Source organism: Pyrgilauda ruficollis, unplaced genomic scaffold, assembly GCF_017590135.1.
Source record: "Pyrgilauda ruficollis isolate IOZ18807 unplaced genomic scaffold, ASM1759013v1 scaffold16, whole genome shotgun sequence".
In the NCBI taxonomy this organism is placed as follows: Eukaryota; Metazoa; Chordata; class Aves; order Passeriformes; family Passeridae; genus Pyrgilauda; species Pyrgilauda ruficollis.
Window position 1 is genome coordinate 3,946,392 of NW_024514764.1, and position 25,399 is coordinate 3,971,790.

At 40.8% G+C, this 25,399-nt stretch overlaps 2 protein-coding genes and 1 long non-coding RNA gene across 8 annotated transcripts; 2 read left to right on the forward strand and 1 right to left on the reverse strand.

Moving 5' to 3' along the window:
- The first annotated feature begins 803 nt into the window (after positions 1-803).
- ZFAND2A (zinc finger AN1-type containing 2A) lies at positions 804-3,870 on the forward strand. Of its 5 annotated transcripts, XR_005954731.1 has the most exons (7): positions 848-995; positions 1,521-1,615; positions 2,318-2,449; positions 2,554-2,705; positions 3,092-3,126; positions 3,220-3,309; positions 3,724-3,870. XR_005954731.1 is itself a non-coding variant. In XM_041462663.1 (6 exons), the coding sequence occupies exons 1-6, from the start codon at positions 941-943 to the stop codon at positions 3,731-3,733; spliced, it is 534 nt and encodes a 177-aa protein (XP_041318597.1). In that variant the 5' UTR covers positions 804-940; the 3' UTR covers positions 3,734-3,870. The 5 variants fall into 5 exon arrangements, 3 of the variants coding, with proteins under 3 accessions (XP_041318597.1, XP_041318596.1, XP_041318598.1); XM_041462663.1 differs by lacking the exon at positions 3,092-3,126 and having other exon boundaries at positions 804-995; XR_005954730.1 differs by having other exon boundaries at positions 3,092-3,309.
- A 2,625-nt stretch (positions 3,871-6,495) lies between these two features.
- Positions 6,496-12,629, forward strand: LOC121350935. Of its 2 annotated transcripts, none has more exons than XR_005954735.1 (3): positions 6,496-6,923; positions 8,156-8,301; positions 11,306-12,629. It is a non-coding gene; the product is annotated as an uncharacterized LOC121350935 (long non-coding RNA). The 2 variants fall into 2 exon arrangements; XR_005954736.1 differs by lacking the exon at positions 11,306-12,629 and adding an exon at positions 8,509-10,523.
- Positions 12,630-21,536: 8,907 nt separating this feature from the next.
- Positions 21,537-23,731, reverse strand: GPER1 (G protein-coupled estrogen receptor 1). Its single transcript, XM_041462726.1, is given in 1 exon segment — positions 21,537-23,731. A coding segment is annotated over 1 exon segment (1,092 nt). The 5' UTR covers positions 22,629-23,731.
- Positions 23,732-25,399: the final 1,668 nt, after the last annotated feature.

Consider the following 25,399-nt stretch of genomic DNA (forward strand, 5'->3'; position numbering starts at 1 on the left):
GAAGAGTGAGCACTGTCTGGCTGATGACACGGTATCAATTTAATCCAGCAGGACTGTGCTGTTGGGAAGTGCTCCAAGCTGGCACCCACAGCAGGAGTCACACGAGTGCCACGTTGGTGAGTTACGTGGAAGGTGGAGCAGTGGCACATGCCACTCCTGGAGTTCAACAGCTCAAAGTGGCCTGTGCCGGCAGCCAGCAGCACACACAATCCCAAAGCTCCCCTTTGACCTCGTGGCTCCACTCTGGGTCTGAGTCACGCACCACAGCACAGTCAGGTGTTTTCCGGGAGAGCGGGGTGGAACAACACTGTGTCATTTCTCAATCCTTTTGCTAATGTCATGAAATCAACAGTCATCCTCTGCTCTGTGCGAAGCCAGAATTGTCACACACCCCCAAAGATCCACATTTTAAAATACACCTTGATCTCAAGGTGCCTTGTCAAAGCGAGACAAGCATTTAAATAGAGACCAGCTGGGGAAGTTTCTGGTCTCCATTACCAACCCCTGCCACCTCCACCCTGAACTCATCTCATTGCCCCACGTCTTGCCTTTTATTGCCCCAAGTCTTTTCTCACCCCAGTGCCTATCTCCGTTCTTATTCTTATTCTTATTCTTATTCTCCTTTATTCTTATTCCCCATTCCCCCCCATTATTCCCATTCCCAGGCCCCGCCCCCGACCGTGACTCAGCCGCCCCGCGGCCTCCCATTGGCCGCTGCCCGCGCACGCGAGACGGGCGGTGGGGGCGGTGGGGCACGCCATTGGCTGTGGCGGTAGTGACGTCACGGGGGCGGGGCGGCGGGAGCGTGACTCAGCAGGTGGCTGCGCTGACTCAGCGCCCCGAGCCCTTAAAGGCGCGGCGGCCGCGCCCGTCCGGGGCTTGGTGTCGGTGTCGGTGTCGGTGTCGGTGTCGCCGTCGCCGTCGCCGTTCCCCGTGTGCCATGGAGCTGCCGTGGCTGGGCGAGCACTGCTCCGAGCGCACCTGCAAACAGCTGGGTGAGTGCGGGCCCCGAGCAGCGCCCGCCCGGGCGGAGCCGTCACGCAGTGTGCTGGGGACCGATGCTGTCCCCCGGGGCTGCTGGGGGTAGCGGCAGACACCAGTGCTGCTGCTGTGGTCCCCCCTCTGTAGGGCTTGGGAAGGAGCGATAGCTGTTGTTCCTGTACGTGTTAAATTGTTAAGGAATGGCTTTTCAAGAATAACGTAATTTTTGAAATTGGGCTTTGCGTTTGTACTTCAGCTCTTAGCTCTTGACTAGTTGCTCACTGAGGTTTCTGCATTCGAGGAGCTCCTGAGGTGCTTATGGCTTGTGTTTGTCTTATGCTGCAGGTAAAAAGAGGAAAACTTACCACTCTTGCTCTTTTAGTTTTCGTATTTGTGAAAAATGATCTAATCTCTATAGAGATAATTGGATTGTGGCTCAACAAAAACTGCTTTAGAATTTATTTGTAGACTTCTGTGAGTACTCTTAGAGTTGTTAGCTTTGTTCCATAAAAATGTTTTCTTTTTTATTCTTCTCCCAGATTTCCTTCCTCTGAAATGCGACGCGTGTGGGGAAGTCTTCTGTAAAGATCACATCCGTTACGATGACCACAAGTGCAGCTGTGCCTACAAGAAAGTGAGTTCTGTATGATGTGAGTCATAATTCTCCCTGCAGAATTGCTAAGTCATTTATAAGGGCTGCTCTGAAACTTCACCTGTACTTTCAATAAAAGTGGATAGGAGAACCTCAAGATGCAAGTTAATGATGCATCTGGATTTCTGATATATAAAAACATGACATTTCACAGGTCGGAACTGCTAGATTCCAGTTTTTTTCACTTACAGTGCATCTTCCCAGAGAGGAGTGCTTTATATTTCAAGTAATGTATTGTGGTCTAAAATTTTCTGGGGTCCAAGTCCTGTAAGTTGAAGAACAACAAACATGAAACTACAGAAGAAATAAACAGAACAAGTGGGTCCATACTTTGATCTCTGGCCTGTACTTGGGCTTTGAAGTATTCAAGGGCTGTAATTCCAGAAAAGCCAAAAGGATATTTAAAGTCAACTTACTAAATACATTGCTGCAATTGGTTTGGCAAAGCATTTCTCTGTGGTTTTTGGATGGGGATTTGTAGTTACTGTTGTGAAGTGTATCTTTAAAAGCATTAGCAAATGGGAACATTTAGGAATATATTTCTATTATCTATGGGTAAGAGAAGGGGAAGAACATAAAAATAGTGTTGGACTTGTAATGGTTGGACTTGATTATCTTAAAGGTCTATTTCAATCTAAACAGTTCTTTAATTCTGTGATGCTGATCTGTGCTGTGTGTTCTCAGAATGTGCAGGTGCCAGTGTGTCCCCTCTGTAACACACCTATCCCAGTGCAGAAGGGAGAAATCCCAGATATTGTGGTTGGAGCCCACATAGATAAGGACTGCAAATACAACCCAGCACAGCAGAAGCAGAAGGTAAGAAAACTGCTGCTGAAGTCTAAGCTGCCTTCCTGTGCCTTCAGCTTGGTCATGGCTCACAGAAAGCCAACATTGCCAACTTCCTGTCCTCTCTTACTCAGATCTTCACAAACAAATGCACAAAGCCAGGCTGCAAAAGGAAAGAGATGATGAAGGTGGTTTGTGAACAGTGTGGTGGCAGCTTCTGCATAAAACATCGGCATCCTCTGGATCATGACTGCAGAGGGAGCAGCCAGCCCATCTCCAAGGCAGGGTGAGCTGGACTTGGGATACTTCAGCTCAAGATGAGAGCTCAAGGCTTGGTGGGGAGCTTGGACAGACAGGGAGTTCTGGAAACTACTGGTCATGTCAATAAAATAGCCATGATTTCCTCTTGTGTCTCAGGCTGAATTTCTGACATGCCAGCCTTAATTTCTGAGCCAAGATAAAAAGCTTGTCAAATGTTTTCCTGGATTTTCAAGCTTACCTGTGTCAGTCTCTCCTAATTGAGAATAGGCACTGGCCAACTCAGGTGCCCTTTGGGGTCTAGGTCCACATAGTGGAATCCTAAAGCTATGTCCAGCACCTTGAAGTAACCAAGAATAATCAATACCCTGACAAGCCAAGTTTGAACTTAATAAAAAAATCTGTCTTTTGCAGGCAGACATCCCCTGACTGTTCTGTGCAGTAGGACTGTGAGATTTGTGTGACAGATGCAGATGATTAAACTGGATGGAAGAGTGAAAATACAGAGTGCAGATGCTGAGCCTGGTTGTGTTTGTTTGTAGATATGCAGCTCTGATGAGAGCATCTCACCCCACCTTCAACTCCCCGGGAGCAATTGGAGTGCCATCTAATGGGAATCGTCAGCACAACAGGTATCAGGAGAAAAGACAAACTAAAACCAGGCTGGTGTCCACACGGTGTGGCAGTGCCACTGTCACACCTCTGACTGCTCTAGAGCTGGTGGCTGATCTGTAAATGGTGTCGGGAGTGCAGCAGAGGGGCTCTGACAGCACAGGTGAATCCCTGCTTCTCTATAGTGGAGTGATTAACATGGCCTCATAGACACGAGAATTAGGACATGAAATTGTGTCTGCAGGCTGGTCTCCCACCTGTTCAGTGGGAGGTTTGGCCAAGTTCTGGGAAAACGGTGTGTCATCAGAGTGAGGAAAGCACAGCAAGCACCTGAATTAAAATAAATGGGCCAAGCCCTTCCCTGGCGTGTTGTAGCTCATGTGACTGAAAGTTCCAGTTGTGCAACCCTTACAGTGCATTCTTATGTCTTACAGGTGCAGATAGTAGAGGCTCTTCACATCTGGATCAAACCTTTAAAATCAAGTTAATATTTTTTCTCTCTTTAAATTTCTGTGCAATTAACTTATTTTTGTGTCATAATTTTGTATGCATTCAATAAACCGTTACCCTTTCCAAGCCAATGTTATTTGTTCCTATATTTTGAATAAGAACTTTAATATTATGAAAAATATTTGATGTAGGAAGTGAGATGATGGTGGTAGGTAGAAGATTACAGTTGGTATGAAATACAGGTAGATTTGCTTAGGTCATGCCAAGCCTGAACTAAGAATCTCCCAAAATGAAAATGTGAAATACAAACTACTATCATATGTCTCAATCCTTTTGGAAGTGCTCTGGCTCTGCATGACAAACAACATCCATGTGGAGCTTCCTCTTGGTTTCTGAATGTCATTGGAAGACCTTTATTTATAAAGCCACACCATCTTTTTTACAGGTGCTTTTTCAGGTCCTGTCTGAAGGCTGGTGCTCACAGAGGCACGTGCAGTATAATTCTTCATCATTTATTGTCCCTTAGACAGAAATCTAGATTTGCAGGAATATATTTTGTGGTTTCAGGGTGAAAAGGAAGCCAGAGAAAGTAGCATTAACTGTGTCTTGTGTAATGAGAATAAGGCCAATGAGAATACAGCATTGTTTAGGGAGGCTGCTCTTGCTGTCTTCCTGAAAAGCTTAAACAAGTGAAGTCATGGTAGATAATGCTCCATCTATTATCCTGACCAGCTCTCTTGGCTCTTTAAAACTGCATGAGCATCCAGCTGCTTAGCTTGAGGCCTGAAATATTATAGGTTGATGAAATGGAAATGTGCTGTTAATGAACAATGCTAATTCCCCAGATGGGATCTAAGTAGACCTCTCATCCAGCTAATTGTGAGAAAAATGCCAGGGCTTTCTGATGGTGTCAGGGGGTCAAGACCTCAATTTCATGTGTCATTGGAGCCATTCCTCTGCATGCTGGGGCTTCTGGGCTGCAGTGTTGGCTTAGGACTACCTGGAGGGAAATTGCAGCTCCTGCAGTGCCGCTGAGGAGGGAGGAGAAGCACTGTGCAGAGCAGTGCTGAGTTCCCTGACCTGGGAAAAACCATCTTTGCTGACACTCTAAGAGATGGGAGTGCAGTTAGTGCATGTGCTTTGTACATCCTCGGGGGTGCTGCAGGTGTGCAAAGACTCTTGTGTCTTTTTGAACAGTTTAATCCTTGGAGTGGGAATGCTGCCTGAGGAGGAAGTGTGGAGTTAGGATCCTTCACAGGGACAGCACGTAAACAATCAACACCTGGAGTCACAGGCCTTTCCTGAGAAAGGACAGATGTCATTTCTGTCCAGCACAGAACAAGTATCTGTGCTATCCCACATTAATGTTCGGCCCAGTGTGATTTCTCATCCTGGAGAAGTTTTTGGAGAAGTTCACAGCTAGCTGGCCAAACTGAACGTGTAAAATAGACACGAGTTACACTGATCACTCCACATAATCTAATTTTTTACAATCCTGCAGCCAAGACTGATTTGACAGTATCTGTAATACTGTGTTTAACCACAGGATGTCACAATAGGATATGCAATAACACAATCTATTTTAGGAACTCTATAAACATAGAAAATATTTTTTGCCTAGTCATATTGGAGCAAAAGCTCAAATTACAGCCTTAGTTTTAGGTACCACCACCCTGTGATTATCCGTGTGCCAACACCCTAACTCAGCCCGAGCACGCTGCTGTATCTTACATACATTTTATGTTTTTTGTGTAAAATTTCTAACCAGCACCCATTCCCAAAGGATGCCATGCACCCCAGCGGTGCTTTGGGAAGGGGATTCCAGGTTCTGACCGTGGTGTGAGGACAAGTTCAGGGGACAGAGGCTCTCCCAGCCCAGCAGGGATGCCTGGGGGCAGGAGGGCACCTCGCTGTGGGGAGGAGGAAAACAGAGGTTGTCCCTTCCCATCAGTGCCTGAAACGGGACAGGGATGTGTTTGCCAGCAGCATCTGCTCCCACATCCAGCATCTCAGGGATGCTGGGCTCCAAGCAAAGGGAAACAACAGCCCTGTCTCAGGCTGTCCTGAAAAAGAATGTGTCATCGACGTGTGTGTACGTGGTAAAGATTCTGGCCTTTAAATTACCAAGGGGATTTGGAAAAGTTTGTGCATGGGGTATTTATAGAAAAATGGAAACATGGAAATCAATTTGTTTCCTGGAAATTGTCCTCGGAGGTGTTTTCTCCATCTGTCAAACCACACCCTTGTCCTCTTCCCACGCATTCCACCGGACCCCATCGGGACACGGGCACTGCTATCTCACACTGCAGGATCTTTAGGATCTGGAGCCTTTAGGATCTGGGGCTCAAAGGGACCGGAGCCGTTCTGCAGAGAGCCACACCTGAGTGTCCGCAGCGGCCCCCGGGCCCGCCTGCTGTCACCGGCAGCACTCGGGAGCGCCGGGCTGGCTCCCACCGGCCGTCCTGCAGGGCGGGGAGGGGCTGCCAGGCCCGGGCATCCCTGCCAGGATTTAGGGGGTCCCCTGCCAGGCCCGGGCATCCCCGCCAGGATTTAGGGGGTCCCCTGCCAGGCCCGGGCATCCCTGCCAGGATTCGGGGGCTCCCCTGACACGGCTTGAGGGTCCCTGTCAGGATTTGAGGGGCTCCCTGCCAGGGCTTGGGGGTCCCTGTCAGGATTTGAGGGGATCCCTGCCAGGGCTTGGGGGTCCCTGTCAGGATGCGGGGGATCCCCGCCAGGCCCTGAGGGGTCCCAGGCAGGGCGCGGGCGGGTCCCTGTCAGGATACGGTTGGACCCCTGCCAGGCCCTGAGGGGTCCCAGCAGGATGAGGGGTGAGTCCCAGTAGGGCACAGTTGGGCCCCTGCCAGGATGCGGGCGGATCCCGGCCAGGCCCGCTCCCGATTTCGGGAATCCCCCAGGCTAAAGGGCGGGGCCTCAGGGGGAGCTCGGCGCGGGAAGGTGACGTCACCCGCGCCGCCAGAAGCCGGCGGATCGCTCCGCAGCACACGTGTTCCCGATGGGCACTTTAACTCCGAGCGGGGCTTCCTATTGGCCATCGCAGTGATTGACAGACAGACAGCCAACCAGATGCCGCCATTCTTCCCGCATAGCCAATGAGCGGCAGGGGGCGGGCGGCGGCGCCAAGCGTGGGGCTCAGTTGAATGTGCCGGGGCGGCGGCTGCGGGAGGTGCGTGTGGGGCGGGCGGGGGGCGCAGCCCTGGCTCCCCCCGGGGCGGCGGCGGCTCCTCCGGGGATCCCCCTGCCCGCACGGAGCTGCGGGAGGGGCGGGGAGGCTCGGCCCGGCCTGGCCACATGCGCGGCGGGGTGGCTGAGGGGGCTACGGCGTGCCGGGGGGTTTGTGGTGGGATGTGAGGGGGGGTTTGTGGTGGGATGTGAACCGGATTTTATGTTGGGAAGCGAATCCGGGCTGGGGAGCGGGGCCGGGGCCCTGTGCAGGGGCTGGCTGTGGGCTGGGTGCCCTCCCGGGCTGTGCCTCACACGTGCCAGGCCTGGCTCCGCTGTCCCGGAGCTGCCAAACCTCTCCTTCGGCAGCTCCTGTTCCATCGGGAACCTCCCGACCTGGGTTGTGTTGTATTTCAGTGTGTGTTTCAAGGTAAATGTTTGTGGTTGAGCCACTATTTGCCTGTGTGGTGAAACTGACGCTGAAACTGACGCTGGAAGTGACAGTGTTGGGGCAGCTGGGGAAAGCCGCTTAAATCAGGTGTTCTGGCAAAGAAATAGTGCAGAATTACAACTTGATCTGCTCTCACACCCAGCTGCAGTGTTGTCTGCAACTCCTGCTCGTGTTCACCCTTATTTCAGTCTAAAATTAACGATAGAGCTAGTGAGACAACTATCAAGCATAGCTTTACCACGTTAACCTATATGAAAATAGAAAAACTTGCAGTTTAAGCAGAACTAATGGTTTAAAACTGCTTAGTAATCAAATGGCCTTACATTTTGCTTGTGAGTGCAGACATGTGCATATTAGTGGGATGGCAACAGTCATGTGAGTGTGTTCTGGGATGATGGGGTGTTATCTGAGGTGGGCAGTTGATCAGACAGTTCACTGTGGTGTGCTCTAACCTGCAGAAAGCACAGCCTAAGTTATGGGGAATTCCTACCAGGAATATCACTGAGGCATTTTCCACAACAGGGCCTCAGAGGACTAAAGGTGTGGACATTCCTACAGGGGATTGGTATTTGAGTTTTACAGTACTTTAAGTACAATGTATTCCGAAAGGAAACACGAAAATTCTCCAAAATGAATCAAATTTCAGTGCAGACATACATTTCATAGTAGGGAGTCACAAGTAATTACCATACCAGTGCACTTATAGTACTATAACTGTCTGTATATGAGACTGATATTTAATATGAAAAAAGGTTCTAGCTGCAGTTTGGTGATTTCTGTTACAGAACAGCATTTTAGAATGCCAAAAATGGTTGTGGAAAAAAAAGAAAAGAAGGCAGAAAAAAGAAAAAAGCTGAAGGAAGACATGGCCCAAAAGGATGAGCTGGAATTGGAAACCAAACCGAAGAAAAAGAAGAAGCAAAAGCTGCAGGTTTGGCTCTTTAATTCAATACAAAATGGATTTGTTGTTGCTGTAGGTTCTGTTGTGTACATGAGCTGGATTTAGTTGCAGTGGTTCCTTGGATGCAGTATATTTAGAGTGAAAGCTAAAAGGAAATGATAAATTAAGCCAGATCTGGGTGCAATCATAGCAGGCAGAGAGGTGATCTCTGTTTTGGATGTTTTCTGTGAAAAACAGAGACTGGATGTGGGTGAGAGGTGAACCAAGTGAGGAGCTGTCATATGGTAATCCCGGTGCAGCTTCAGTCTTCATGTGATCCTGAGTGCCTGGGAAAACATGAAAGATGTTTTCTTGGAAGTTCTCCTCGTTTTTGGACAGAATGTCAAGTGGCCAGAAGGTGTCAGCAGTCTCTTTGTATTCCTGAACGTTTTATGGATTATTTTATGAGAATAAAATTAACAATCTCCATATGTTACTTAAGTAGGAACTTGGAGCTGTAAGGTTTTTTTTGGTGGTGGAAATGATGCATAATTCAAGGACAATTCAGTTCTGATAGTGTTACTGTGGAATGAGGATCAAAGAACTGTAAAGCAATTCAAGAAGTAGAGAGAGAAAGCAGGTTTTTTCCCTCAGGAATTCTTGAAGATCACCTCAAGAAGCCACTGTCTCAATTCTCTTACGTTTCGTGGCCTAACATAAAATATATGTGAAAGCTGCTTGTTACTTCCTTTATCATGACATGTGCAGTTCAATGGAGCTCATATAACTAAAAATTACTACTTATTTTGTTACTAGATTATTATTTTATTTAAGCTCATTGGCAAGAACATATTTGAAGATCTCTTGCATTCATAAGTGTCTCTAAGTATTGCATTTAGAGCTTGGGAAGCTTAATATTAAAAAGCCAACCTATTGGCAGAAGCTATTCAGAGGACTGTGCAGTTTTGAGCTCAGCAGAAATGTTCCTAAGTAAGAAAAGACTGCATCTTTGTCAAAGCAAAAACAGGAAATTTTGTCCTTCTAGCTTCATAAGAGGGAATGTTTCTTGTTTCCTTTCTGTTACAGACTGTGGATTTGTCGTGCTATAATTGAGTGAAAATAATTTTCCAGGACGAAATAGTGTGAAATTGAAATGTCAAAATGAAAATGTTATTGCCTGTGACAATCTATAATTTCACGTAAAACTGCCAAATAGTCGGGGTGGGCTTCAAGCTCCTGGCTAGTGGGGCCTTTTTGGGCCATCTGGTGTCCAGTGTTCAGTTCTTAGAACACCCAGATGAGTTTTGAGGACTGTGCAGACTGTAGAACTGTGCAAGAAGGAGCAAAGAGTAATGGAAAGAAGAATCCTTAATACTGTTAGGGAGCACCTCTAAGCACAACAGTTCTTGGAATCATAAAAGTTGATGCCAGTGGGTGGCTTGAACATGTATATAGTGAGTTTTAGGGAATGCCATAAAAGGTCTATGACAAGCCACTTCTTGGCACCAGCTTTATAAACTGTAACTGTTGATAGAGGAAAGTCTAAGTTAATAGACCGCTTCTTTTTATTTTTAATTTATTTTTGAAATAACTGTTGAGAATGAAAAATGTGAGGCAGATTTTAAACAATTTTACTTCAGAAGTGGCTAAAAAAGTTAATTGCTTGGCAGTTTGGTTGTTGCTCAGAGTAAGTTCTCCCAGCTTTGTGTGAAGTGCTTGGTTAAGGCACACTGGCATTTATGCTCTAAAGTGCTTTTGGTCATCAAACCTTGTCAGCATGGAAGGTGTAACAGAGAACAAGGTAAAACAGCTCTGTGTGAACAGGAAGATCAGAGGAGCTCTGGGGCTGTGCTCAATCAGTGAATGGTTCCAAGTAAGAAATTTGGAACAAATGTTAAGCAACTGCTGAGGTTTATTCTGCATCTTTACTTTCCTTAAATTGATTTCTGTTACTTTAAAATGAGCTGAAATTTTGCTAGATCTACAGGAGTTCCTGACTCATGGTGCCTGGATTCTGATGAGCTGTGATTGGTTTTTAATGCAGCAACTGAATTAAAGGAAACTCTTCCTGATATTCTAAAGTAAGGATGGGTAGGCTCCAGTTTTTCCTAAAGAGTCTCATGTGTGGCAGAAAGAAGTCAGAGTTTTTGGTGGGACAGAGGTTTCACTGGTTCATTAAGTCATGTTTCTGTGATTTACTTTTTTTTTTTTTTTTTTCAATTCTAGTACAGCAAATTTAATCTCCAAAGTGGGAAATACAAATGTCTGATTGATTTTGTTATGGAGCTGGAGGCAAGTTGAGGTGTGTTTTCAGTGACTGGATTTAGTGTACACTGATCATTCCTTCAAGAAATTTATTTCAAAAATTCTTGCCAGCCTTAGACTAAGGCATTTTTCCTTGGAACAGCTTGACCTTTCAGAGTAATCTTGATGTTTTATTGATTTTCATCTACTCAATTTCTTCTGTTTACACTAAATAGTAATAAGCAATTCAAGACCAATATGAATGTTTTCGTGAGTGATCTTAGAACCACACAGCTGTAAATAAGACATCTCTAGGGGAGCTGAGTTTTGAAGTTTAAATAAGTTTAAAAATATAATTCAGCCTTTCAGGTTTTTCTGACTGATTCTCCTAATGTTACTGTTCTGTTTGCCTTAAAATAATCACACATATTAAACAGATTTTTTTTAATCACTATACGTTAGTTTTACACTTTTTATAATGACTTTTATAGTTTGCTAACATACTTATATATTGAACTATCAGAATGTTTAAGTTTTTCCTTTCAAACTGTAACATGGGTATGAAGCAAAGAGATTTAAAATGTGCCATCTAGGCTGGTGGTTTGAAGCTGACTATTGGCTTCTTAGGTAACAACTGCCTGATGGATCTTTTCTGACGAGTTAGTTTTGTTTCAGTTCTCTCAAAAAAAAAATAAAAATTGCAGTATTGTTAACGTGTCAGCTTGAAATAACAGAACCCCTAGAAGTGTTTCTTTGCAATTACCCCTGTTCTGCTTCTGATTTTGGATTTCTCCGGCCTCCAAACTTTCAGCTGCCTCAATGGCACAAAGCCTTCTGGAGCAGCAGTCCTGCCAGTTGCAGCTCTGTAGGTAAGGAACAACGTGTGGCTGCGTTGTTTCCCAGGGCAGTTTGAGTTCTGCCCAGAACGACCTTACTGTGTCAAAGGATCTTGTAATTTAGGGGCAGCTCTCGTTGCTGCAGTGCTCTTTGCAGAGCTGCTGCCTTTCTGCAGAACTGTAGGAAATTCTTTCAGAACAGAACATCTATTAGGCAAGATTCAAAATTCATAATCCATAGAAAACAATATTAATTTCCTGTTCCTTCCCAATTTAGTCTAGTGAACATTGTAATTTCAAGGAAAATGACAATGACTAAGGGAAGATCAATCTTTATAAATCAAATCCCCTTGTTCATGGCTGAGGGGTACTTTAGGTAATGCTCATACAGCCAGTGGGTGTTTCCTTGGACTTCCTTGTTATCTCCAGCATTGCAAGTGGTTGGAGGAGGAGGAATCAACATTTTCCTCAGATAAGGGCAGGATCAGTGGGAAAGGAATTTAATTTCTGAGATTCCATACAGATACTACAAACAATGGCAAATAAACAAGTAGCTCATAATGTTTCTTTCATCAAAGTGTGCAGGTGCCCAAACAGTAAGATCTGTTTACTAAATGGAAAAAGGCAAAATTTGTAAAGAAAGGGGTTTTTTGTTTGGCTTTTTGGAGGTTATCATAAAGAGCAAATAGAATTGTTAAGCTACAAAGCAAACCACAAAAAAAAATCTTTAAAATCACTGTTTGGTTGGAAAACCCTGTAAAATTATGTTTAAGCTGTGGAGATAAACATTTTGGGCATGAGCTCGGTGGAATAACTGGGAATGCTACTTTGATATGATCTCTAATGCTGCTTGTAATCAGGTAACTGGGGTAGTAATTTGAATGTTTAATGAATGCAAACCAGACATTGGTGCAAACTGATCCAGCAGATACTGTAAAGCTATCATCAAACAGTGTATTTATTTGTTTGACAACCCACTAATTCATCCCAAAGCCTGTTCTTGAAATAATGAGTTGTGGATGATTTGCAAACAAACTCAGTAATCCTTTATTGTTCCCTTAATTTATTTTTCTAATTAATGGGAAGCTTATATTGTAGCCATCAAAATAACTTGGTTTATATTTTCCCATCCTGAAAAAATGCCATGAACTTAATAACTTAGTGTGATGTTGCAGTATTTGCTTCTGATTACCAGGCTACCAATATTAACTATATTTTATATACATTAAAGTATATTTTGGAAAATGTTTGCATTGCAATTCTGTTGTCCACTCTTCCTGCACTTGTTTGGTTTTGCTGTACTTGCTTAATCCTCTGTTGTAAGCATTCATGTTATCTGAGGTTATTGATTTTTGTTCAAGGAATATGTAAAAATCTTAAAAGAAAAAAAAAGGAAACAAATTCCAAAAAGTTAATTTTATTTAGCCTAACATCCTAAAATAAGTAACTCGTCTCATACTGGGTTTTTTGGACCAATTTTAAAGTATCTTTAATATGCAAATAGAGTTTTGTCCGTGTTATGAAGAGAAGATGACATAATCTTTCATCTTCCCCCATCCCTCCATCTCCCCCTGTGCCTTGATGGAAAGATACATCAGCAGAAAGCAGTTTCCTGGAGATAAAGGGGGAATGGGAGCTGTTTCTCAAAATGGCCAAGTTAAATGTCAGGATGGATGTTATTGTGCTGGGTTTTGTCAGTCTATAATTAAAATGTTGGGCCTATTTCTCTTTGCTTTGGGCTACCTTTCAGTTGAATGTTTATTTTTGGGTTATTTGTTTGGGGTTTTTTTACTTGCACAAAGAGACAAGTTTGCTGGCCCACTGGCTCTCAGTGCCTCTCTGTATGGTGGCCTTCTGATAGTTTTAGGAAATAATTACAAAGCTCTAAATCCAAAAGCTAAATCTCAAAGCTTACTGTGTGACATCTTGCTAGGTTTATCTGCTTTCTTATCTATGCAATATTTCTCAAATTAGGAAAATTTAAAAAAAACAACCAACCACAAAACAACAAACTTTGAGGGCAGCTGGTTATGGGACTGAAACATTTGTTTCCTGCTAACACTTCTTCATCAGAATATTGGTAGAGTTGCTTCAAATTATTTTATTAAATTAACCATACATTTATTTATTTAAAAAAGGGGGTAAATTTAATTGTGACACCCATGTAGTGTTTATAGAGAATAGTAGGCCTTCTGTAAACAAACATGTCTAAGAAGGTACAGAATCATGTCTGAAATATGGATATGCATAGATTAGGCTGAATAATTTTACATTCCTTTGAAAATTATTTTTGTAATGGTACGAATAGATTTCCCAGGAAAGAGTATTCACAGCTGGGAAAACAGTTGCTACTTTGAAGATGGTTTTCCCAGGCAAAAGGCTCACGTCCCCAACTGTGTTTGGTATAAACAATATGTGGTGTATTTCTTACTTGTGTTTAAAGGAATTGTGCATTCTTCATTACATATTAGCCAACAAGAGTTTCTTGCTAATTCTGGGTATTTGCCTTAATCTGTATCCATTCAAAGTTAATTCCCTACTTTTATTAATAAAGCCAGGGTATTAAATTGGTGGGGAGTTTGGTGGTGAAACAGAACTGTCCCTTCTTTGCTGTTAAGAGGGGAAATTCTTCCTTCTCTGCTTGGAGCACGTACTTGCTGTTTCCTCTCAGCCCTCATTCTCTGCTTGCTGGTGAGAACCTTCCCTGATGGCTCCTGTTGGATTTCCAGTATAAATCCTTGCTTTCCTGCCTTAAATGCAGATACCTTGACAAAATTGAAATTCAGGACAGCATTCCCACTTGTGGGTTGAATTTGTTGAGTGTTCAGTTGTTGAAGAAGCAAAGGCAAGATCTGCTTGACTGTGTCACCCAGCTCCAGTCCAGTGGGAACACTGTTTTCTACCCTTTTCCAATGGTAATTTTATTCTGGTTCTGTATTGATGACTTCTAACTCCTCATAGAGAGAGACATCATCAATGAAAATTGCTGGAAAAGTCCCAAATTGTTAAATATAGAAAACTTGGCACAAAACCTCAAAATACATGTAACTTTAGTTAAAAAGAAGTCCTGTTAACATGTGTGAATTTGCAAAATGCATTCACTTGGCAATAAATTAACTTGTAAGCTTGACAGGATGTTTGCTGCATTCTGATACAGGATAAAGAGCAGAGAAATGGGCGTTCAAAGGCAATTATTCTTGACATGGCTTGAAACTTGGAAGTGTGTATAGCATAATGTATTAATGTAGGCCTGATTATTGTGGGTTTGTTGCTTCCTCTTTATTGCTCTTGCTACTGTTTTGTTAATGTTAATTGGCTCAAAAAACCTAAAATGGCACAGATTTGGATATTTAAATTTGCTTATTCTAAAAAGCAGCTCTGTCCTTGATGAAACGCTGCTGCTGGTTTAAACAATGTGGGAGTCTGGTATAATGATTTTTATAAAATATGACTTTTTGTTGATGAAATAGATTCAAAAATTTAAAAAAACCCAATGTTTTGGTGCAGATAAAAGGGGGGTGATGGTTGCTTCTGTAGTATGAATGAGAAATGAGAAGTTTTCTTACTCAAAATGCCTTCTGTGTTTAGATGCAGTATTGTGAACCACGTGGAAGATCAGTGTATATTTATGTATGTTAATAAATTACAGCATAGATAAAATGGCTCTTGGGTATTAGATCAAAGCCACACAGATTAATAAATACTTGGAAAATGCTTGTCTGTTACATCCAACAAGTAATTAGAACAGAAAATTAATCTTTTGACTTTTAGAACCTGCCTGAAATATCGAGGGTACAAGCATGAAGGTATTTGACAGGGGAACCAGACTCTGTCTTTGAATGCATTTACCTGTTTCTAATTGAATCCCACAGGAGTTCTGTAGGACATCAAACGGAAGATCATCAACCAGTGTTTTATTAAATTTCTCAGCATTATCTTAATAATTTGCATCTGTAAACCAGGCTATTGCAAATAGCACATACATAAGGGCAGACAGCTCTTCCTACCATCTCAGAGTTTGAAAGATGTCAAAGGTGTTCAGAGAATGTACTGAGGGCTTAGAGCTGCATTGCTTAAAAAGGAGCAGAGAGGTTATGTAAAGAGAAGGGAAAATCTAAAGTATCTGTGGAAGATACAGGATTTTAGTAACTGTCATTCCATCCTACCTTTACACTGTGGACTGAATCTTAAAGGGGAGTTATTCATCCTTACCCACTTGTAAAATAACAAAATGGTTAGAGAACTGTTGTACTGAACTGTAATACAGAGGTCATTGAAATTGGTCATGGGCTTTTTGTGAATTTAGGAGCCTTTATGCACCTCACTGGCTAATTCTTTTTCAAATTATCTTTGTAATACACAAGCTTTTCCTATTTTATTACAGAAGTCCCATCTTTTGTGGCTTTCAAGCCTGTACTCCAAAGACATCTTTTAATAAACTTGTAAAGTTCGGGTCTTTTAAATTATAAAATTTGCCATCCTTTGCTTAAACTATGGTTGGCTGCTTTACATTTATCTAGATTAAGTAATGATCTAGTTTGAGCTTACAATAGGAGCAGCCAACTGTCCTGATCTGGTAGGTTTTGAAATAAAATTTCACGGACCCCTTGTTTTGGGCTGAGGATGCTCAGTGGATGTTTGGGTTCTGTGTCAGCTCCATCAGCACCTCTGCCAACAAGGCTGGGCTTCTGATCCCACAACACCCCAACAGTGTCACACATCATCAGGCAGCTTTAATTAGCATAAGGAAATAACATGTCATGATTCTCACTCTACTAGAGAATGAGCTTGTAATATCAGAAGTAATTATTCTGACTTTGGAAGCCAAGCTAGTTTAGAAGTTCAGCTCCCCCACACATCACTGTCTGTGTCTTCTTCCCACCTTGACACTCAGTTGTCAGGTGGATATTTGGGATATTATCAGTTGTTTAAGTGAGCTGTTTCCTTGGTTTCCTTCTCAGTTTGCTGTGTGCACTTCAGTCTGGAGCACAAGAATGAAAAGGTTTCTGTAGTCAGGTACAGGCTATTTCTCTTTTGTAGTTCTGAATGGAGAGAGAATGAAAGGAAGAAAATCTTATTTGCCATTATATTACTGTTTCTATTGAGGGAATGCCTGGGAAAGGAAATATTTCTGCTGCTGAGGCAGAAAACAAATCTATCTCCAGCACTATTAGGCAATTCTGCCACTGAGCTCTTTCTGTAAAAATCGCCTTAACTCCAATTCTAAGGATAATTTAACAATATCCTAATAATTTTCCTGTTTCTCTACTATGTCTTTTTTTTTTTTCTCCCCAGTTTTTTTTAAGTCCTTCCAGAAAACACTGAATCCAATTTGGAAAACCTCTTAAACCTCTTCAGTGATTGTGCTTGCAGTTCAAGTGAACTGGGACTTGTGAGCAAAGCTGCTGCTTTGGGAAAGCTTACCCTGCTGCATTAAATATTTATTTTGAGAAGATAGGGTTTTACTTTTTGGTAATGATCACCTCAGTAATTTAATTTAGAACTTTGAAATGGCTGTATATACCTGCAGCAGACTGTTTGAACAATGTGAGAAAACAGGTTGGAAACTTGAAAATGGTTTTTATCATGGGACTTGAACGGTTTCAAAAGCCATCTTAAACAAGCAGGTGACTGTGTGAGACTCAGACAATCATCTTTATATTTTGTAGAGGCATTTAGTGGACTTCTGTAAAAGAAATTAAGCAGCATGTAAGAAAGAGAGTTGAAAGTAGAGCTGATCTGCACAGTCTGCAGTCCTGAGGGGTCATTGCTCCTGTGTTGGCACCTGGAGTGGCTCAATATGCAGCTGTTTATTCTTAGCTCCTGCCTGTGTCGTGCTGCTGTGTGATGGAAGTCCAAAAGGAAGCCCAAACCCAAGGGTTAAAAGTTTATTGTAATAAAAGTCACTGTGGAATAAATAGTTTGAACAATACCGTTGAAGAAACGACGCCTAAATTATAAATATGACTGGAGGGTGTTCAGATTTTCACATCTGGTGTCTCTCTTTGAAGCACAGCACAGGGCATGTACCACAACCTCCCTGACAGCAGAGCTTAAGGGTGTAGGGGAAAGGTGTTCTGTGTGCATGTCTTAAAAGTGACTTGTTCCCCATCACATGTTGTTCCTGTTTTACCATAAAAAAAGAACAAATAAACAATTGATTTGGCCCTGTGCTCTTCTGTGATGAAAACTTTAAATGTTTGTCTGATGGTCTGAATGGGTAAGGTAAGACTTAGGCTGAAAGGGAAGGATAGATACTGTCCCTTAAATTCAAATCAAGCCCTTATCTTCGTTGTTTTCAATCAAAATCAAATTAATTCATTGCTTCACCCTCGTAAGTAGCTATTAAAATTCAAACCTATTTCTTCATACACTCACTTGTTTTTAGTTATGCAGAAACAAGTTCCAATGGAATTAATGATAATCAGGGTTGAACTTGACATGCTTTTACTTACGGTAAACCACTCTTTAACACATTTTTTTATGTGACAATCCTAACCATTTAAAATTGTCCAGACAACCTTTTCCCTTTTGCAGTCTTAATAAACAGCTGAGAGAATACAGCAAAATCCTTACACGGGAAAAAATTCAGTTATACTCTAACACAACTTGATGGCTGGAAAAAAGATTAGAGCCTGCACTGTACAGGCAGTGAATTTTGTTTGAAACACAGATACTTAGTCTGAAATTTTACAGGCATTTTCTTGTAAAACTTTGTGCTCATTTTTTTTTTTTTTCAAGTTTTTGAAGGGAGAGGTGACTTTTCTTGCATCTTGCCCATATTATGTCAAAGCCTTGCACAGAATCTGGGATCGCCTGACTCATTGATTCAAATTCTCTGTCACATGCCCTCCCATCCTGTAATGCTCTTCGTAAATGAATCAAGCTTTATCTTTAGACTGACAGACTTTGCATTTTTGAGAGGTGGATGTTGTGTCTGCACAGTTGGTATTTAGTGTATCTCCCAACACTGTCAAAAGAATGCAAAGTTACAGCATCTTCTTAACATGTTAAAGAGGTCTCACATAATTATTTTTCTCATCTCTTTTTACACAGTTAAGGGAGGTTTTCAGTTGCATCAGATCCAGATTGGTGCTAGTTTGTGCTGCTTGCAGTTATTTTGTTTCTAGATATTCAGTTTTACCCTGTGCATTCAAGGCAGTCTTGTGCTAAAGTATTATTTTCAGAAGCAGTTAATGGTTTCAGGGATTTTTTGATTATTCCCTCTCTCCTCTTTTCTGTGAGCTTTTCCTAATACTAGACTTTTCATGTCTGGAAATTTTATATAGACTATTACAGCAAAGATTGTAAGCAACTGTGATACAGGTTTTTAAATCTCATAGTTGTCATCAGTCCACTGTTTTAGAAAGGCATATGGAATATTTTCCTTCAACTCAGCAATGATACAATTTATGAGACCAGAGATAAAAAGTGAAGGAATTCTTGCTCCTATTCCCTTTTTCCTTTACACACTAGAAAAGGCTTTATTTACTGGTTATTATGTTCTTTGAAATTAAAAAACAATGACACATCGAGCTGAGATCCTTTTGGTCCATGAATAAACCATAGTAGAGAGCTATTGCAAGATGGTGGCTTGCAGAAAGCATGTTGTGTACATAAACACATGGAAGTTGTATGACATTTCTGTAAATATTACTTTGTACAGAGTTACTGTTTAAAAAAAAAAAAGCTTTGGGAATAAGTGTGCAGTTTTTTCAGCTGTGAGAGTGCTTTGCATTTAAAGTAAGAAGTATGTTTAAATTTAGTAATTTCAGGCACAGTTCATAAGCCTGTCCCAAAATACCAGCAGTAGGGAACTCATCAGGTATTTTAGGTTTGTAATTTGGTTTTAAACATGCAATAGGTTGTTTCAGGTTGAGTAAATATTGTTTTCTTAATGCTATAGTAATCTGGTCTTTCCTAGATTTCACTGTGTATTACTGAATAAGATCACTTAGAAACAGACTACTTTGGAGGATGCATGAGCAGGCATTTGCTATTACTGTTTGTTTATTATTATAAGCTTCTGCACAAAGACTTTCTTGATTTGTGTTCTGCAGGGGTAGCAGAAAGGCTTCTACCATAGACTTGATCAAAAATATGATTCCTGTATTGGAAGGAGGGGAAAGGATCTTATTCCTAAAAAAACCAAAATAAGCAACAACTACGATTGGGAAAGTGTATTCCTGCAACCCCAAATAAGTTCTTTCTTGATGGCAAGTGTCAGGATTGCACAAACCTAATAATTCTGTAAGCTCAAGATGTGTCTGTCTTCTCAGAACTGCATTGCTAAAACAATTATCCCTTCCTTCAGCTGGGTGTTGTCTGAAATAGCCATCTTTAATGGTGTGATTAATGTCTATTGGCAGTCCGCAGGACCTGAGTAATTGTGGCTGAAAATACTGAGGAAAAAGGGGGGGTGTGTGTGATGCAGCACAATGGTGGGAGATAACTTACTGAGTGTTTGCTAGCAACTCATGCTATGCTTGCATCTTTCTTGAGAGATCTGCTTGGTGTTCTGCAGAGAGGATGGAACTAAACACATTTTTCATTAGACCGTGATTAGCAATCATTTGCAAATAATTTGCAGTTGCCTCAGACTCCACAGTGCCTTTCCTCTTGGAGCTGCAGGAATATCCAGCTATCTGTTTAAAATTCAGCCATCATGGTCTTGTGGCCTTTCTGTTTATAGGTCAAGTCTTTTGTGGCCAAAACTTCCACTAAGAAACTCCAGATATGTCATGAGAAATATGAGTGGAATCATAATTTTCACTGTTTTCTTTATTGCTTTAGTAGCTTTAGTCATTGTTTTAAAGGTCTACATTTAAAAATCCTTTAAAATCTGTTATTGAGCTAATTAATTAATAGATCACATTTGAAAATAGGACAGAACATCTTATTCTGCTGAGTTCTGGTGCTTCAGTCAATAAGCACAGAAGTGAAATGAGTTTGTTCACTTGAGAGATGCAGCAAGTGATGTTTTAATGATCTTGCATGCTGATCTCTAGGAACTTTACAGCTTCCTCTGAACAAGTCCAGCAGTAACCTGTGCTAAACATCAATCAGATTTACAACCCAATTATTTGCTAGAAGAAAAGAAACACTGTTGTTTTCCAGTAAGTGGTGCTATCATTTGTTTGCTTAGTCTAATTAATCTTCAAATGATCAAAGGATCTAAAATTAATCTTACAATCTTGAAAGGCTGGGCGTTTCTGGAGGTGGGATAGGTGTGCACGAAGTTCAGATCTGATGATCACTAATCACACTCTTCATTACATATTGTTTTCCTTCCTAAAACTGGAGGTTTCTGTCACTTTCATAAGCAATATCTACACAATATCTTTTGCAGAAAGTGACACTTCCCTAAAAATCACAGCATTGTGTTGTGGAATGTGAAGAGATTTTGTGCAATGTGTGCTCAAATCTGAAGGCAGGTGTGAATGTACCCGATGCTGGTGCACTGGCATTTTTGACAAAAAGGCCAATTACGTTTGTTCTGAGAGAGATCATCGGGGTCAATCCTTAAAAGACAGAATGAAGCACTACATTTTGCTTCTGTGAAGTTCTTTGAGATGAGCACCATAGTTACAGATGATTTTGGTTTTGATCAAGTACTGATGTAAACAGTAGATTACATTTAGGAGACAAAAACTCATCACTGTGCTTGATTATATTAAGATTAAAAACTTAATCATGGAAGACATGCTAGAATACAGTGACGATAGTACCATGTATTTCTTGTAAGCAAAGTCATTCATCTTAACATGTTTGGGTGAAAAAAAAAATCAATGGTTTCTGCATCTCCACATCAATATGTTGTAATGATTTTTCCTCACTGTTACAGCAGCTTCATTATTTCAGTGGAAGTACCTTATATACACCAGCAAAGTATCATCTCTGATAATCAGATTACATCTAGAGTCTTCCTAAGTTGATAAAATTTTCTCTTATATTGTCATTCATATATGTATAATACAAAATAAAGCTTCTTCAGTGCTCAGCTTTTAATAATCTTGTTCATAATTAAATATAAATCTGACTAAAACATATTCTTCTACATTAAAGTCTTGTCATAAAAACATTTAGAATATAAACCTTCAATACTCAATAGAGTGATACAATATATATATACACACACAAATGCACTTTTTTCTGTTAGTAGCAAGCATTTTGTTCACTATTTGCACAACTTCACAGTCATATGTCTTATACAATGACACTAAATCAGACTTCTGATTGCTCATTACTGTCAGGAATGACAGACGTTAAGGCAGCCTGACAGAAGCGATGCAATGTTGACATTTTTGTTTTCTGTTCAATGTACAGTCGCAGTTTGTCTCTGAAGGTTTCCCCCAGAAAGCTGTAAATTAAGGGGTTCAAGCAGCTATTAGAAAAAGCTGCTAGGTTCACAATGTGTCCTGTTAAAGGATAATCATGCCTGAAGGATGGGCTGTTTGAAGAGACAGGCTCGCTTTTCCTCTGGAGAAGTTGGACGCTAATGAAGACGTTTTCAGGGAGCCAGCAGATAAAGAAAACCAGGACAACAACAAAAATCATGCGCAGAGCCTTCTGTCGCCGCAGCCGGAGACTCCTGTGCTTGTGTGCTTTTATAAGGACTCGAACAATTAATGAGTAACAAAGACCGATGATCACAAAGGGGATAATAAACCCCAGGGTTATCTCTAGCCACTGGATTTCTTTTACATCTGCAAAACAGAAATAGACCTCTCCGGTGTGTTGTAAGTGCACGGCTGTAAATGGGACTAGAGCTGCCGAAATGGATGCCATCCATATGAGCCCACAGCTCAGTCTAGCGTGCTGCATAGTGCGAAAGAGGTTGGACCTCATTACTTTGGCCAGGGCTAGGTATCTGTCAAAACTCATCCATGTCAGAAAGAAAATGCTGCTATACATGTTGATCTGAAGGAACAAAGACATAAAGGTACAGATGATGGTGATATCGTAATATTTCTCATCAAGATTAAACACCTCAATGAGAGAATCAGCCACTAGAATGAGATCAGCCACTGCCAGGTTTATGAAGTAAAGGTCTGGGATTGTCATTTTTTCCCGAAAGCTAATGTTGACAACCAGTATCAGAATGTTTCCCACAAAACCGATAGGAAAAAGGAATATTGTGTAAAGACATGATAAGAAAAGGCCAATAACATATTGCTGGTGTTCTGATTTATCAGCTAATCTAGAGGATATGCTTTCGTTACACAAATGGGATCCATTCAGGTTAAAAGTTGTGCTGTTACACAGAACAGGTGATACTGAGGCAGAGTAAGTTTCCATGGTTAAAATATCTGCAGAAAATATATTAATACTCACAGTTTGGTGGCAATACCAAAAAAATGAGATTTTTGGTTGGTTTCAACTGAATTCGTAGTAAGCATTTTCGATTGGAATTGAAAAAGATACAGACTTTTGTATAGGAAATTAAAATTCTTTAAAGTCAGATTAATTAGACTTAAAACTGACTGAAATATAATACTACAAATAGCGAATGTCTTAATTTGTTTTACAGGATACTATATACATTTTAAATGAGAGAATTTGCAGTTCCTGTATGCCTTAAGATCATGTAGGAATCTTTTTACCATGGTGGTACTTGGGTCTCTTTAATAAAAGCTTTTCAGCAGCAGTGTTCCTTCATGCAAGTTGGAAGGCAGTGGGATTTTAGCTCCATTTGTTTTCTTTTAATAATCAATGAACATCCTTGGACCTGCAATTTGCAAATGGAAAACGATTAATCTCATATTCCAGCACTGCTCCATGTGCCATTAGCTTCTGCTAACTTAAATCACAGCTGAGGTTGTGGGAAACATCATGTTCTAATATAAATGCAAAGGTTCGCTAAAAAGAATTTAAATTTGTCCTAGATCAAAATACATTATGAGGGCAGGTCTGTTAAAATTGTGTGTGCCCTTCAGGGGTTCAGTATTAAAAAATGAAGAAATACAGAGAAATCAAATGAGTGACTTTAACCTAATAAAGGAAAACTGTATTTTTAAATATATATGCATATATATTTATTTTGTCAGCTTGTAAGACTAATAAATAGCAGAGTCTGTGGCTGAGAAGGCAACAGAGATGAAAAGCAGTTGGTTCCTGCTACTTTCAGTGGGAGGGAAAGGCAAATTTTAGAAATGAAGGTAATACAAGTAGCATATTGATTTACACCAACATTATTATACTTAATTTGTTTTCTGTTGTGATTTATTGTATTTCACTGACTTCCGGGTAGTAATGGAAAATACCCAGTTGTCAGATTTGTTTACTTCTAAATGTTGAATGTTATGCACTTGAAGCATTGCTAGAAGTTTATGTAAAAAAAGAAAGAGCCAAACAAAAGACACCCCAAACAAATAAAACAGCAAGAAAATTATAAACCAGGATATTTTGGTGCTAAGTATTAAATATTTTTAACTGCTTTAATCTTTGTCTTAATATCAACCATTGATTTTTATTTACATGAAAATATATTTTTAAAATTGGTTGCTAGTAAAATTAATGCATATTTCCACATTTTAATGACTTAAATTCTGCCAGTGTGCAGTCAGGGGGAGGAAAGAGCAGATCACTAGTGGAGTAGGAGTGTTAGAATAGTTTCAGTCAGAAATACAGCTCTTAGTTTGCTTAAATGTATTCAAGTCATCAGAAACAGCTACAGATACTTAAATAAAGATACAGGTTCCAGAGCTTCAATTTCTTAATGAAACAGGTATATGTTCCCATCACCTGTTGCTATGTTTTGAATAATTTTAATAGTGTAAATCTTCATGCTAAAATGTCCATATGAAGTTACACTTATTAGAAGGTTCAGTGTTTGTTTCAAGCAGCTATGAAGTCAGACATAAACTGTTGTCTTTATGTAACAGCCTTTTATTTGTGAATAAGGCAGTAAAACAGATTTAAATACAAGAAAAGATAAATTAACAGCCTGAGCAATTGATTTTAAAAGGTCCGTAGGTGGTCAGATTTTAATTACATCTGAAAGGCTGCCAAAAGCCAAGCAATTTAAAGCGTTACAGGTAAACTATGTACTGTGAAACACTTAATTTTACCTTAATTCCATTTCTCCCGAGCTGGTTTTCCTGCAGACAGTAGCAGGCTGCTCCTTGCTGGGTGCACACGTAATGGATGTGCCAACTTCCACTGTCCTCTCGGTAAAAACTTGCTTTTAGGTGTGCAGAGCTGCAGTGGGTGCCACCTGTTGATGATTCAGCAGTAAAAACAAAAATCATATAAAAGTCTTGTTCTGCTTTAAAACTTATCAAATAAAGGAGAGTTTACAAGAGCAAAATGCAGATCTTGCTGCATGTCCTTGGCAATAAAACAAGCTTTATAGATTCCCAGGGTTGTTCTAATTTGTGTGCAGTTGAAGTGCTGCTGAACAGCCTTATAAGGCTAGAATTAACCCTGTTTCTGCTGGTTTCTTTTTTACTAGAAATACTCAAACATCTTTCTCTCATATTTGTCAGTTTTATTTTGCCTAATGTTCATTGCACCCTCCTTTCTGCCTCTGGTGTTTTTTTAAGTTTTATAGTCCGTTCAAATCTAGAGCTCAGCTGAACAATAATTAAGAGATTTATTTGCAGATTGCAATGAAGCATATTTTACATAGATATAAAACAATTATTACTGTTATTTGTGCTATATTTTAAAAGCCTCTGGGCAATCTAAAGGGAAATATTGGATTGAAGACATCAAGCATCTGAGAAGGGTCATTTGCTAAATGGAAAAGATAAATTTCAGTTTTCCTACCTTCAAGTCGATCCCATTTTGCCTGCTAGTATTTAAATTTTCAGGTATGTATTGTCATTCTCTTACTTCTTAGAATTGCTCAGCTTAAAATCACATGGAGGAAATCAGCTTACCCTTCAGAGAATGAGGAGCCTCAGTTTTGCATGAAACACCAGTGTTGCAGGTGGAGTTTTGCATTTCATCCGCAGGGGGTAAAGAAACCTACTTGACGTTTCAAGTAACACCACCTACTGGTGGCCAGAATTCTTAGAATGGGAAGAAAGTCAAACCTTCCTCATGAAAGAGCAATATTTTATTTG

What these genes read in the sequence shown, in the direction of transcription:
- ZFAND2A (XM_041462662.1), top strand. Translation starts at nt 941, where the DNA reads ATGGAGCTGCCGTGGCTGGGCGAGCACTGCTCCGAGCGCACCTGCAAA. An exon ending in GCGCACCTGCAAACAGCTGG is followed by an intron (nt 996 to 1,520) that starts GTGAGTGCGGGC and finishes TTCTTCTCCCAG; the next exon opens with ATTTCCTTCCTCTGAAATGC. An exon ending in GCAGCTGTGCCTACAAGAAA is followed by an intron (nt 1,616 to 2,317) that starts GTGAGTTCTGTA and finishes GTGTGTTCTCAG; the next exon opens with AATGTGCAGGTGCCAGTGTG.